The 16080-nt window shown below is 36.8% G+C and overlaps 1 protein-coding gene across 1 annotated transcript in view; it reads right to left on the reverse strand.

Annotated features, from left to right (window-relative positions):
* LOC134648253 (long-chain fatty acid transport protein 4-like) overlaps window positions 1-83 on the reverse strand; it is a 3087-nt gene extending 3004 nt beyond the window's left edge. The window contains exon 1 of the mRNA XM_063502741.1: window positions 60-83. Coding sequence (XP_063358811.1) covers window positions 60-83 — 24 coding nt within the window. The remainder of the gene's footprint in view (window positions 1-59) is intronic.
* Between the last annotated feature and the right edge of the window lie 15997 nt (window positions 84-16080).

Here is a 16080-nt window from a genome sequence, read left to right on the forward strand (position 1 = left end):
TTCTTTTTTTAATAAATCGCTTGCAACTGCAAATCGTATGAGCGAAATCATTGGTTTACCATCCGCTCTCTTTTCTCCTCCATTTCACGCGGTTTTCGGCATCCTCTTATGCGAGTCCTTTATAGCAGCCCGCATGTCTTCCCTAGGAGGCTCGCAATCAACGTCCAGCAAGGCACTTCTTGGACGTTTCCTTCTAATGGACCTGGGCAAGACCTGTTACTCAATTACATACTCATATAACTTAGTTTTCGCAAAACGTGGCCGTTCCGCAAAAATATAGTGTACCTACCAACCTACACTTTAGTCCCCCCTGGCACTGGAGGCCTTGGTCACATTTTCTTCGTATATGACATGTATTTCAGTTGGCACTTTAGTTTTATTGAAAAATACTTTTTAGGCCAGTCTATCATCACTTTTTTCAAGTTTTTTCATCCGATTCATTAATTTCGTTTGGCACATTGCACTTTGTATTATATTTTGATGAAGTGGGAGTTCCGGCTGATGAAAAGAATACTTTGTTGACCCTTGGCATGCCCATTGCTGGACATTGTAAAAGTGTTAGTCACATTCGGCATGATAGGCAATTAGTATGCAACTCAACCCTAAGGTTAAAGGCATCCCGTTAGCGGTTAGCGCCTTTGTGCCTTTAAAAACATAAAGTTATTGTCTGTAGGTTCATAAATTTAGTACATATATAAGAAGTTGCTAAACGAACGATGACCAAGTGATTTTTAACCTGCAGTCATTTCATTTGCTACGGTTCCCAACTCTGACAATGTCATTACATTCAAATAAAAATACGATCAATATTAAAAGTTGTCCAAAAGTACCTAATATTTCATTATAAAAATTGTTAGTAAACAATAGATATTGTAAACATCTACTTAATGGTAATTTGTAAATTCTTTAACTTGACTTCTAAATTTAACTCAAAAGATCAGATAGTTCAAGTCCGCAGTAAAGTACATATGTACTAATTGTACTACATACAAATAGTTGACAATTGTTAGCTATGATGGTTAAGAAAAAAAATATATGACGTAATTATTAAGAGCCGGTCTTTTCGTATAATACCGGTTCGAGTATGCGGTATCAAGTTTAAGGTCAATTACACAAAAAATTAAAAATCTTGTTGTGTGCGCAGATTATTATAAATTATAATTTTATTATGCTTAACCACGTGCAACGTCACGTCAACACATAAATCACGAAAGCATAGATATTATCGAAGTCTCGTCTATAAAATTTCTGAAATCCATTAAAGACCAAATCACATTTTTCGTCTTCTTCGATACCTATTTTACAATAGTTGCATTTTCGCAAAAGATGACTACGAGCATATATTAAAGAAAAACTAATTAGTTATACTTATTAAGACGAAACTTGTCAAAATCAATCCTAAACAACTTCAGTCCACAATCAGCGATGGAAATACGTGTACTGTTTCGTAAACTGTAAATAAAGAAGTTACGTCCGTCGCGGTGCACGCACTACACCGAGTACACCGCAATTTGCGAAGTGGGTGCATGCTAATTTGAGTAATACGAGTCATTACTCGGGGAAGCCGTTCTCGAGGTCAGTAGTAAAACTTGGCTGTTGCTGTTACTCTACTGAGCGCAGCGCTCGAGAGTTTCAGTATAAATAATATTTGATTACATACGTATCTTTAGAGCGTGCAGTTGTTTCGGATCGCAACGTCAAGTTATGACCACACTTAAGTTTACAGCTGAGACAATGTTTGAGTAGACTCACTGTTGAGAGATTCTGGCTACGTTTGGTTTGGATTTAGAAGATTACCTATAAAGCACGCTCCACATACCAATGGGAACGTCGCCGTAGAACGTCTACGCCTTTCATATCAGCAGTTTTACGATATCGTACCCAGATGCACTTTTCCGCATGGGTACGAACTTTTTGTAACTATTTATGTTGACCCAAAGTGCACTTGTGCGGATAATTTACATTATGTGCAGCTGTTTTTACTCCAATACTTAAAGGAAAGAAACCTATAATTAAGTTAGCTGACGTTTACCAAGGCCACCAAGGCATACCTATAGAAGATTAGGTGCTTAATGATTAGGTAATAAATAATATATCGCAAACCGCAAACCGTCAACCGCCAACTTCTTGCCCCATCTTCTTTACCTCTAGGTACTCATCTACTCCATACATCGTACATATTGAATGTTTTCCATTCGTGAGAATCGTGAGCGACGATTCTTTGGCCTTCTCAGTAACAAGTTTTCTGATGTTTGGGGACTTTTGTATTAGGTACAATGCTGCCATTCAAGGAAAAAGGTACTAATTGATTTCAGTATTCGATCATGATGGAAAATTTTCATTCAAAAGGATAAAGGATAGCAGTTATAAAGCAATATGAGTCGACTTTTATCGAATTAAAACGCTTTATCTAGGTACCTACACCTAGTTACGATCAGAAACATTAAATAATCCATTTATAAATATAAAATAAATGTAACACTGTATTTGAAACTACTTATACAGTGTGTGGCCTACAACACAGGCGAAAAATTAAAACGTAGGTTGTACTCCTCAAACTAGACAATGTTTGTTCAGCGACTTTTAAAAATAACTTGTGGTTTGTATTTTAAAAATGTATTACGAAATTGATTATGCCTGTACACTGACGGGCAATGTCAATTAGACGGAATTTAAAGTACATTGAAAATATTATTTAGTTTGTTTGAAAAAGGGACAATTTTAAGACTACATAATTTCAAAAAGCTGTTGAACAAAAGTTTTATTGTTTGAGGAGTAGAATCTACGTTTTAGTTATTCGCCCGTGTTGTAGGCCACATACTGTATATGTACGAGTAGGTATATATATACTCATCCTGTGTTTGAAAACAATAAAACCGTTCACGGGATTAAGCAAAGAAGGATAACATACGAGTGTGTATGGGTATAAGGTACGAGTATTAAGTACCATTCTGTGAGATGCGCCTAACATGTTTTTTGGAAGTTGGTTTAAAATATTGTAGCTCAATGTTCATTAATCGCCGACTGGTTTTTGCGCACTATTAAATATGTTCAATTATATTCTAATAGAGATGCTACAAGAGTGATCAGGGCAATTAATCCACCGCTGTTTTTGCCCACATATGACATCAACTTAATTTTTAAATATAAAAAATCGTTTCGTGATGCCGGTAGAATAAAATCCTCAACTAAAGCAGAAAAATATTGTATGCAAAATTATCATTTTATATTTACATGTATAATAGATGCGAATGTTGGCTATGTACCTACCTAATTATTCAAATGGCGTTTTTGATATAAAACTGGCATTAACTTTATGGCGCAGACTCACGTTGCCGAGTTTTACAAATAGAGTTAGACCAAGAAAAGTCTGCAGCGATTTTGATAGCCCACGCAGTGCAAGTGTTATTTACACGTCATAAATTTATAGAAGTTTGACGTTTAAAATGACACTGGTACTGCGTGGGCTATCAAAATCGCTGCAGACTTTTCTCGGTCTGACTCTATATAGGTTCTGTATCTCCTTTTTTGCAGTAAAGAAAAGAAATGCAACACGATTATTTAGACAAATAACCTACTTACTTTACACGATTTACACAATGAATAGATTTTTGATATTACCTATCCAGTGAACTCGTTTTAATATTTTTTTCACCTCAGCAGCTCGAACAAGGGTACTTTGCTACTTAAAAACAGTGAGCAAAATCGCATTTTGCTCACTGAGTGAGACAAAATGACATTCAAGTGACCTTATTATTCAAATGTCATTTCAACATGCGGGGTCTAATACAATTTCGAAATACTTGGATTATTATTATTTCTGTTATTTCTGTCCCTTTCACGTCTTTAGCAAAAAGAAAGAGACAAAAAAAAGTTCAAAGTATATCCAACGGTATATTGACGGTTTATAAATTTTATAATAGACCCCCGAAAAACCTCAGAACGCATCGTTCCAAAATACATACGAGTATGGATTCTTAATAGGTAATTAATTAATTAAAATAAAATTTAAGATTTCATAAAAACTGATAAAAACATTATATTTTACGTTATTTTTTGTACGATTAAAATAATGAACTCAAAAAATACACAGAATATCACGTAAAATAAATAATTATAGTTTTAAGAATCTCTACTATAGTTTACAAATAGTAAGTATCCGCAATTCGGACCGTATCTTACAATGTTTTTTTTTACAAAAAAAAGTTGTCGATTGAAGTGTCAATCAATTGATGGTCGTTGTTTCCATATATTACCTATTTAACTGAAATTTACTACGTTTTGTTTTTGTGTTTGATTGTGGTAATTCAACTTAATTGTTAGTATATTTTAAGAAAACATGAGTGAATAGAGGTAAGTGATGAAGAAGGAATACATTTTTCGGGTTCTCTAATATGTTCTCACTGCTGAGGTGAAAAGTTTTGTGAACTCACGAGATCAAAGTTATTTACATCTCGTGCGCTTTTGAGTCCCTTACTACGCTCAAGATTCTAAATTAGATTCACTCGCTACGCTCGTGAATCTACTATAGGATCTTTCGCTTGCACGGGACTCAAAATAAGCACTCGAAGAAATATCAAACTTTGATCTCTTGTTGTACAAATAACTATTATCATAATAATAGGTCGAGCCTCAAAAAGCAATATGGGATTGGGATAGGTAGGTAGTTTATTTTCCTTGTGATAATATGTCTTACCATTGTTTTAAAAGCACAGTATTATTTCCTAACAATCGCACGGCGCATAGTATTGTATATCGAATCGGTCACACTGTTTAATAATTTTTTGTGCAACAGACTAAATTATCGAGACCATATGATAATACTATTACTTATTCTGGTAGCAGAGAAGTGTGAGGTGATAGAACCTAAATCGATGGCACCACATCACACCACATGTCGTGGCATAGACATAGAGAGTAGCAGTACTGATAGTTCCGCTACTCGATGCTAGATGCTAATAGTCTTTTTGGTACTAAAACTGATGTATGGAGTGAGCAATCTATGTATTTATTTCTCTATGGCATAAATAAGATATTATATTATTCCAATCCAACAGCCATATAATATTATTACAAGGGATCATATGTGGCTATGTAGGTAGCCAATACTTTTTTGGACGAGCCGGCAAAATACCTCCAATTAAATATTTTAGCTACACCATAGAGAAAAAAAAACATAGATTGCTCACTCCATACATCAGTTTTAGTATTAAAAAGACTATTAGCATCTAGCATCGAGTAGCGGAACTATCAGTACTGCTACTTGACAATAGAACAGGCGGTAGTATCGCTAAATAGCGATCTCTTCCAGGCAACCTTCAGATAGTGAGACGGCGAAACAGATTCAAGTTAACGGGTGGCGCGAAAATAAAACAAATAATAAAAACGGGCGATATGTAATGGACTGTAAAGAAGGGGCGACAGGGGGATAAATTTAGGGGTCGGTTGAACAAGAAAGTTGTTGTATGCTAAAATTGACCTAGGAAATTAAACTACAAGTGCTAGATAGTGTAAGACGAAGTTACCTTTGCAATCCGGGGGTTGTGGATTGAACCGTTGGTCTCCGTTGTAGACCGCTGGCGATGGTCCGAGCTGCCCTTGCTTGTCGCAAGCTAGAGGTAAGCTACGAACCGTTACCTTTGGTCGCCCAACTTAAACCTTGGGATTCTCCATTGCACGGATGAGCACGGCGTCCTTCGGCTACACAGCACTGATTCTAAATATTCTAAATTTCGGCAGTAGTGCTTTTAACAAATTGCGATAAAATTAACGAGAGTGGCGACACTGGCGACAGACGATGTTAACTGATAGTAGGCTTATGACATTTTTTTTTGTGTGATTTATGTATGTGTACTACCTGTTATTTAAAAAAAAACACCTGTCCCTTGTTTATTTTCTATCGCCTTGCCTACAATTCTACCATATTTTAACGTAACCTTTACTACACATTTTAAGATAATGAATGAGAGGTTATTTCGATATACCTAATATATGTTTAAGGATTATTATAAAATAATGATAAGATTGCTATGATTAATTAATTACCTATAATATCTATCGATAAATTCAATGCGGACGTAGATTTGCGAATATTGGAAGTGTATAAGTTTGTTGTTTTATATAAGTACCTTAATAGTTTATTCATATAGGTATATAGTACAAAAACATGACAAAAATAAAATAAAAATAGGAATATAATGCATTTATATACCTACATAGGTAGGTTCGAGGATTAGGGATATATGTATCCTCTACCTACTTAAATAAATTATTTCACCCGGACTCCGTACACGAAATAAAGGTTGCACCAGATAATTATTAGAAAAACATATATATATAGCAGTTATTTTTAAACACAATCTCTACCTAGACCCGTTGACCTAGCTAGAACAATGAAATTTTGCAAGTAATATCTTCTTACACTACAAGTACATGGAAAAATCTGAAATCTAGGTATAAATTAGTAAAAATGAAAAAATATTAAACAGGTAATAAAAAACAAGTTAAATTTGTGCGGTGGGCGAGTCAGACTCGCACTTATCCGTTTTTTTTATACTTACACACTCAATAAGTAAGCAGGCAATTAGGTACTTAACAATGTATTTTTAGTGATATTTATTCTATACGCTTTTAGTGGTTTGGATCAGGGATGTTGCGAATATCCGCATCCGCATCCGCATCCGCAACCGCGAAACTTCCGCATTATTTTCAACATCCGCATCTGCATCCACATCCGCATAAAATCGATGCGGATTTAATGCGGATGCGGATGTGGAACAGCTCGGTACAGGAACGTCTTAGCATCGGCGTAAGTGCTAGACTGCTAGGTAATTTAGTCATTAGCCAAAAAAACCTATTAGAAATTAGCAGTCAAGCGTGAGTGGGACTTAATGTACGGAACCCTTGGAACGCGAGTCCGACTCGCACTTGGCCGGTTTTTAGAAATAAAAATTACTAAAATGTAATATTTGAGGTTTTTTTATGTACCTAGACATCCGCATCCGCGGATGTGAGCATTTAAAAATCCGCATCCGCATTCGCGGATGTCAAAAAATCGGCATCCGCAACATCCGTGGCTTGGATGATTGGATGTTTTAATAATAAGTATGTAAGTACTACATGCTTACAAAATATCTCTTATACACTATTTAGAGGGCTACTCTCGGCAAATAAAGAGCCCCAAGCAAATGTTGATGCAATTCATTATTGGGTAACCTTTCTTAAGCAACCCACTGACATAAAATACTTATGATGTCGAGACGGCTCCGTTCAGCTCGTCTCACCATTACATCAGAACACCAACAGTTTCGTGCATGTATTTTAGATTGCTTTAATTAATTAATTATACTTAATAAACTTAATAAAAAAATAATATTTTGCTTTGTTTAGTCCTAGAATATATTTTATGCTATTCGTGCACTCTGTAAATAATGTATATAATGTTTCTTTGTATTTCTCTATGTAAGTGAATGTAATATTCTTTTGGAGAAATAAATTCTTAAACCACAAACCATACTTAACACTAACTGTTACATTTTGTGGATTTTAAACTTAAACCTTCCAATTTTCTTAATATCAGTCAAATTCAGAAAAATGTGGCTTTCCAGCAAAGAAGGGTCCTTATGCTTCATCTGCAATAAGGACTATTCTATCAGAATGAATTTATAAAAATTACATTTTACATACGTAGGTAGTAACTAATTTCCTGGACGCTTCAGATATATTATAAAGTGAATCAAAATTGCATTACACAGAAAACGTAAGGATAATATACATATATTATATATTTTTTAATTACATATATTAAATAATATGTCATGATTAATATAAGCCTAGTACTCGTAACGATGTTACTTATTTATTTAATTTTTGACCAAAGTTCTTGAAAACTTACGAGAAAGTTCTTTATTACTGACTTGAGAGTAACCTTTAAAATGTTTTAATTTGTAGGTACTTACTTAAACCTTTATCTCGACTTCGATAGGTACCTAGTTCAATAGTCGCTATCGTAGAATGTACGAGTATAATATTTTTTTTTATAAAAAATACTGTACCTGTTCGTAATTTGAGTGTTTTGAATAACCTATCTGTACCTAGACAAAATTTTAAAGGTACCTAGGTAATTTAAAAAAATATATCAAAATTATTCAAACTCATAAACTTACCAATTTTTCCAATATGCGAAAAATCTTCCAAATCACGTTTAGAAATCGATATTTATAAACTTTCAAAGGGCAATCAAAGTCCACAGTCGCGTAACATCCGTCGGAACAGCACGGCGGTTGCGGATCGCGCGTTGTACGGTGTACGCAGCCGATGGTTCGAGCGGCCCGCGTGATTGTGAAGCGCGGCGGAAACGCGGACCCAGTGGGGTGCCTGATTGCGCGATAATGCCCGTGAAATACTGATGTACAGATTGTTGACAGTAGCGTATATCAAACCTGTGCATAGATTACCCAGCGCATCGTTAGATCGTTACATAAAAACAAATACCTACTATGAAAATGGCCACTTTTTCACTGGCGGATATATTAGGGTTTGCACATTATGTACACCTACCCTCCAGGCCAAAGTACCTAATTATGATTGGATAGGTACATTTATAGTTATAATGGGTACCTACCTACTATTTACTAGTTTTACTGACTAAAGACTAAAGTATGGGGTTTTGTAAACAGACGTATAACGCGTTATATTTTACCTACCAACGCGTTCATATTATACTCTACACTCGTTTACAATAACTTTGGACATTTAAAGAATTCCAAAACATAATAATCCTTGGTCACATGTTTAATAAGAATTGGATGTTATGTATGCAATGACAAATGAATGAAACGTATTTAGTATTCAACAATCAGCAACATTATAGTTAAACATGCTCGTAACATCGTTAGGCAGGTACTGCAGATCTTCAGGATCATAAATCATGATCTTAACATGATACTTAAGTTACACCACTGATGCGCATTTGCGCATTGTACTCTTCCTACCTATTACTTGATTAACTATGTTTTGAAATGCGTCTGTTACCAACTCTTCAACATCTCAGTAACTGTCAACAGTGTCAACATACTAAATAAGTAAGTATATTTTTCAAGGCAAAAACTGTTTTCCTCGAATTAATTTTGCATTTTTTTTAGGACGCTTTAACAGCGCAGCCGAGGTTTGGACTCATATTATAAAAGCTTTCATATGTACTCGTACAGTCACGCTCCGTGGTTGTTACGCCATTTAGGGTTCTAGCTATTTAAATTGGACATTCCATAGCATAAGTATGGAACAATCAATTTAGCTAGGACCCTAAATGGCGTTAACAATCGCGTGTGGTGACTGCATCAACATTAGAAATACCTACACTTCAAGCAGGTATATTTTATACAACGCCTAAGAACAATCAAAACCATCTGTACCTATCCTATGGAAAAAGCCGATGCAGAAACCGATAAGAATAAAAAGAAGTGGCACCTGCGTCACCTATCCTCACCTACCTACGTTATTTTTTGTAGGAGACTTCGCACCCTTGGTAAAACAACGCAGCATCTGCATAGGACTTTCATTACAGATGCGTCGTTATTTTACCAATGAGGGTACGTACATCTTAACGACTGTTGTGCCTCGTGGAACAAAAACAAAGCTGTGGTTCTTTCCATTGAGGCGAAGTGTGCCGTCGTTGCCGAGAAAAAGGCAAAATCATTCTGCGACTAGAAAGCCGCTAAACGTCGCTGATGGATATGATATTAAGTATTATGAAACTCTCTCTCTCTCTGACGTGATGCGCGGCAAGAAATAATAGCATCTGATGATGTGATAGATTCATCAATCTTGTTGACATATTAATAGTTTAGTCATTTAAGTAGTATTTACAATTATTGCAATGTCATTCTTATTTCTCTTGAATATCATGTACAGGTGCTGGATGGTTAAAGGTCTCACTCAACCAGTGGCGTAGCTAGAGGATACGGCGCCCGGGGCAGGCACCAAATTTGCGCCCCCCCCCCCCCCCTCCCCCAAACGAAATGAACTAACGAAAGGGTTACTTTTTACTTATTATAAGTTTACTTTTGATTTAGACATGTGTTTTTTTTTAGTCCATCGGTGGCTAACAAGCTTACGACTCACCTAATGGTAAGCGGTCACCGCATCCTATGGACGTCTACACTCCAGGGGCGTTACATGCGCGTTGCCGACCATTTTAAAACTTATACACTTCTTTTTTGGAGATCTCCTTAGACTTGAAGATTCAATATCGCTTGTAAGTTTGGGATCGTAGACTATTCATAGCGCGCCTTTGGACTGATTTGAAGGGACCAAGGTGGCATCTAGGTGCTCCTTCCCAAAGGTGACAGCAGTACTCATTATATGGGATCTGTCCATGGTCGTAAATACGCAGCATTTTTTAACGGGTGGGGCAGAAGTAGGGGAGGCTTGGGACGTTGTAACAGGGTACGGTAAAAACAGAGATTCTTAGTTTATGGTCAGATACCAGGGTGGGACAACTGCCCCACCTTGCCCCACCGTGGGTACGCCTATGGATCTGTCTGCCCCAGAGTAAAGTATCGCCTCCCTTTATTGAGCACACCGAGTTTTTTGGATACGAGCGCAGCCTACCCAGCAAGGTGGCTACGAAATTATTGGACGTCACTGATGGAGATGTCAACACCGAGGCTCCCAATACTCCCTGACATGGGAAGGGTTGTGCCACTTGTGCCTTGAAAAATGAGGTTTTCTTAGCGGTAAACACGCAAAATTGAGCCTTGGTGGGATTGAATTGGACTAAATTCTCCCGATCCCACACCGAAACTCTGGATAGAATGCTCTCAATACCTGACACAGGTTTTTCACGGCATTCTAGTATCACAGAACGAGCGATGTTGGCACGGCATGTGTTATACAGGTTGGTCCAAACCATGCCGTCCAAAAAAATTTTTTAAGATTCCTCACGCTGTGGGCTATCAGAATATGTATGTTAGCCGACTTTTCGTAGTTTTCGAATTATGATTTTTATTTTTATTACTTTTAACTTTTGTTGAGAAATTCCGGGGAGAAGCAATTATTTATTAAAAAAAACTATTGAACTTTTTTGAATATTTCTTTTTGTAACATAATCCTTCACAAACGGCGCAGTTGATAAAACAAATCAGCATCCTCACTTGGCTGAGTTGGGAAAAAAAGACAAACTTTTACGTTCAAGCATGTCAAGCTTAGATGTTGCCCTTACCTAAATAAATAAAAAATACAAGAGATTTCAAGGACTTATGGTTATTTTAGAAACTGCTAGACCCTACGTTTTTTTAAAAGGTCAAAAAGTGATACTTAATAGTCATAATTTGTCAGAGTCGCCGGTCAAAGGAACTGAGGTGGAAAGCTTCCAAATTAGTAATTCATTACAAAAATCCTCTTGTTATTTCTACTATTATTTTATGGGGTCACTTCCCCATCGCTATTTCATGTTATCAGTGCAAATACCACGAACAATTATTAGAAGGCATAAAAGCAACGCAAAGCTTCACCCCGGAATTTCTTAACAAAAGTTAAAAGTTAAACTCGAAAACTACGAAAAATCGGCTAACATACATGGGGTATATTCTGCAGATAACCAACGACGAGGATTCTAAAAAAAATTTTTGGACGTCAAGGTTTGGACCATCCTGTATACAGGCCACAGGATGGCTAAAAAATAGCTGCATTTCCGTTGCCAGGGAGGTTTTGGGATTATGCTGAGCAATTTTTACTATGAGACCAACCCATAAGTCGCGAAAAAAAAATTTGACTGTTTCCTACATTTTGGCTGGTCCATTTTCTATGGGAGGTCTTTTGCCCATTTTGGCGCCCCCCCTTGGACGGCGCCCGGGGCACGTGCCCCCCCCAGCACCCCCCTAGTTACGCCACTGCACTCAACATAATTGTTCAACGTTGTTCATGACAAAAGGTAAAAAAAAATTAATGCGGTTCACAGAATACATCTACTTACCAAGTTTCAACAGTATACAGGTCTTATAGTTTCGGAAAAGAGTGGCTGTGACATACGGACGGACGGACAGACGGACAGACAGACAGACAGACAGACAGACAGACAGACATGACGGTATCTATAAGGGTTCCGATTTTTGGCATTTGGCTAATACAGAACCCTAAATAAACGGAATGCCAATAACAGCGGAACATGAAGAATGTGAATTATTCGTTATTATGAAACAAACAAAATATTTGCATTATATTATCTACAAATTATCAATTGATAACGGCATTATGAGGCTAAGTGGCAGGTAAATCAAATTGATCCGAGCATTATCTATATGCCTAACCGAAGATTATGTTTAATGATCAAAATACTTATCTGACTCATACCTTACCTCCCACGGGTTTGTATAAGCGAACTTTAAAATGTAGATCGCGCGCATCAGTAAGCACAGCCAGCATCAATGATACCTAATAGCTGTTATAGAAAACCCTTTACAATACTTTCATCATCGGCATATGTCTCTATATTTCGCATTCCAAAGTACCTACCTGCCACGCTAATTATTTTTCAGCACAGCAACTGGTAAAGGCTCTCTTAATTATTCAAAAACTGATAAGAAAGTTGCATTTTATTCACATGTGAGGCAAAGTAATCAAATGCAAATTTTAAGTTGTTTTCTTATGTTCGTTTTTGAATGATAAATATTTATATAATAACATTCATTTTGAATCGAATTGCTTTGATTCTGTTTGATATTATACAGTTAGTATTTTCCTTGTGTTGGGGTGGTGAAAAATTTTGTGTTTCACTCAGGTGCTAAAATTTGTTTAACCCTAGTGCCTTGAAACCCTCGCAACGCTCGAGATTCCATTTTTGCCCCTTTGCCCACACCAACTTTGCCCCCCTGTCAAACAAATAACTATTACATGTGTACAAGTGGTACAACTAGACATTTATTTATTCTGTAAAGCTATTACAGAATGGTACATATGTATTTTGACGTGTAGCCCTATAAGAACACTCTAATTATACCTAAATAGTTTCCAAGGATCTCGCAGTCACGGTCCACCCAAGAATACTAGCTCGCCCATTATATAAAGAGCATGCGTGCCTGCATGGCCTGTGCTGTGCCACACTCACACGTGACAAATAACAGTAGAAGGAACAGCAAGTCATGTTTGGTCTAACGACTGTCCTTGTCAGTCCATCTTTATCAACTGAATGGGTTAACTCCGGTACCTAAGTGACCTCTAGGAAGCATTTCTGAGGCGCGGATCTATTTTGTTTATTGATATTTGTGACATGATCGTCTTACATTCCCGGGATAAATAATTATTATAAGGATAGGATTTTCAAGGAAGTATACCTATCCCATTCCGGCGTAATAGTTTAGGAATTAAATTAATTTTAAGCGAATTATTTAAAGAGGTAATTAATTGTTAACAGAGAGACTGCTGATGTGCACACTCGACAGTTTTGCAAGGCAATTTTTTTACTCGTAAGGCTATCATTGAGCCCTGCAAATGACCACTGGAACTAATATACGGTTGCAATTGTGACATGCGCTACATAAGTGCACAGGTCAAAGTAATAGTTTAATGGACGGTACATTTATTGGGCGATACCCACTGACTTTAAAAAAAAACCCTCAAAAAACCCTACCGTAATAGTATTTTGATCACTCATTAGCTTAACGATGCAATAATCATGGCGATAAAATCGAAGACGTAGGTAAGTATCACAGAAGGGTCACCGAAAATTTCAATCAAATATCTGAAATGGTACCTAGTGGTACCTAAATCTGTATCTAGACGTCTATATTAACAATACGTTACTTACATCGCGACACGTGATAGTTTAATTAGGATAGAATTGAGACAAAATCCCAATCCCAATAGAGTTTGTGCGGAAAGAGAAGCTTCGTGGAATATATGGGAATCAATACATTCTATGACTCTTCTCTTTCCTCACAAACTCTAAAGTAGATGGCGCCGTGTCAAATATTTAGCTCCAACATTTTGCACTATAGCGTCTAGTATTTCTTTGATGTTTTTGTAGTAAGTATAGAAGTAGTACCTACTTACACATTTTGTTTATTCCATGAGATAAATGCGAAATAATGCTTAATATTATAAATGCGAAAGTGTGTCTGTCTGTCTGTCTGTTACCTCTTCACGCTTAAACCGCTAAACCGATTTAGTTGAAATTTGGCATAGAGACACTTTGAGTTCCGGGAAAGGATATACATAGGATACTTTTTATCCCAGAACTCACCCCTCAAGGGGATGAAGAAAAGGGGTGGAACTTTGTATGGGAAATCAATAACCGCTGAACCGCGATTTAGATGAAACTTGGTATGCGAATAGTATTAGCTATGGGGAGGGATATAGAATAGTTTTTATCCCCGAAATCATCCCTTTGGGGTGTAAAAAATGGGGTGAAAATTTATACAGGATCAATTTGGGGATGAAAAGAAGGATGACTAAAACGCAGATTTGTTTAAAAAGTAAGGTACCCAAATTACTTATTCCACGCAGACGAAGTCGCGGGCAAAAGCTAGTAATAAATATAAATTGTCTTGGCTTAAAATTGTTTTGATAGGGATTATAATATAATATTTGTAGTTTGTAAATATATGGTTACTTATTAATTTAGGTCCACCATTTAATTATATTGGTTGGTACGAAGTTATTGTGGTCGGTTACGATCTAGCTGAACGCTTGGCTGGATGGAACTGATTTGTATGATGCCAAGTAAATAAAAATATAATAGGTATAGGTATAAACTACATTTATTTTAGTCACAAAACTCGGCTACCTTTAACTAGAGATTCGCCGCGCGACTTCTTTACCAATCGCCTGAGTGTGGTACACACAGACATATAGTTGCAGTTGCTTTGATGGTTTAACGACTAGGTAGGTACCTAGTAAGTACCTACTCGGCTCTCGAATGATAGTTGGAGTAAATGGCAGCACTGTAGTTGGCATAATGGTTTGAAAGATCGGGTTCGTAAGAACGATTAGGGTTCATTGGTGGTCGCGATACTGGCGATGTCACCTTATACCTGCCTTATACTTACCTATATCTTTGTGATTGTATGACGTTTTATTGATTGAGCCTTTATGATGTGATTGACTCGACTACACAGAAATGATCTAACCGCAACACATTTTGTCGCGGCTTTTATGCAAATAATATAGCTGCGCCTTCATTTGCAACCAATGGACCAAACTTTGAGATGCAACACAAATATTTCAATAGAACGACGTGTAAGATATAGATGGTCAAACCAATTTGTCAGTAAATAGAAACAAAAAAAACTATACTCATCCTTTTCTTTTGGGTGCTAGTACTAGTGTAAGACAAGGATAGTATGACTCTCTCTGTCTATGTTTGAAATAACCAATAATATAGCTGGTCAACCAAATCTTGTCAGTAAAAAAAGGCGCGAAATTCAAATTTTCTATGGGACGATATCCCTTCGCGCCTACATTTTTCAAATTTGCCGCCTTTTTCTACTGTCAAGATCTGGTTGACCAAGTATAATAATTTCGCACCTTTTAGTAGAAACGGAAATGACTTGCGAAAATTTACGAATTTGATGCGGATTAATGTTCCTACCTTGGAGGATATAATCAAACGGAGACGCCATGTCTGTAATTTTCTGTACAAAACAGTCTGCCGATTTTTGCGGGGGAGGGGAACGTCAAATGTATGCGTAACGTAAAAATAGCCATGTCAGATAAACGTCAGTCCATACATTGTGTATGACCGTTGGCCGCCTATTTTCGACAGAGGGGAAAGCCTGTTAATGGCTACTCCGTTTAGTTGTATCCTCCAAGGTTCCTACACTTCCTACAACCTCTATAAACATTTGCTATATAGCGCCCCAACATAGTGAGACAGCAACTCGTTTGATAACTTCTAACCTTCTATAAATATATAGCTGGTCAAGCAAATCTTGACAGTAGAAAAAGGCGGCAAATTTAAAAAATGTAGGCGCGAAGGGATATCGTCCCATAGAAAATTTGAATTTCGCGCCTTTTTTTACTGACAAGATTTAGTTAACCAGCTATACCTCCATTGCCTCCAAGTCTGTAGAGCCCGTTACTTTC

The sequence above is a fragment of the Cydia amplana genome, chromosome 5, assembly GCF_948474715.1.
Source record: "Cydia amplana chromosome 5, ilCydAmpl1.1, whole genome shotgun sequence".
In the NCBI taxonomy this organism is placed as follows: domain Eukaryota; kingdom Metazoa; phylum Arthropoda; class Insecta; order Lepidoptera; family Tortricidae; genus Cydia; species Cydia amplana.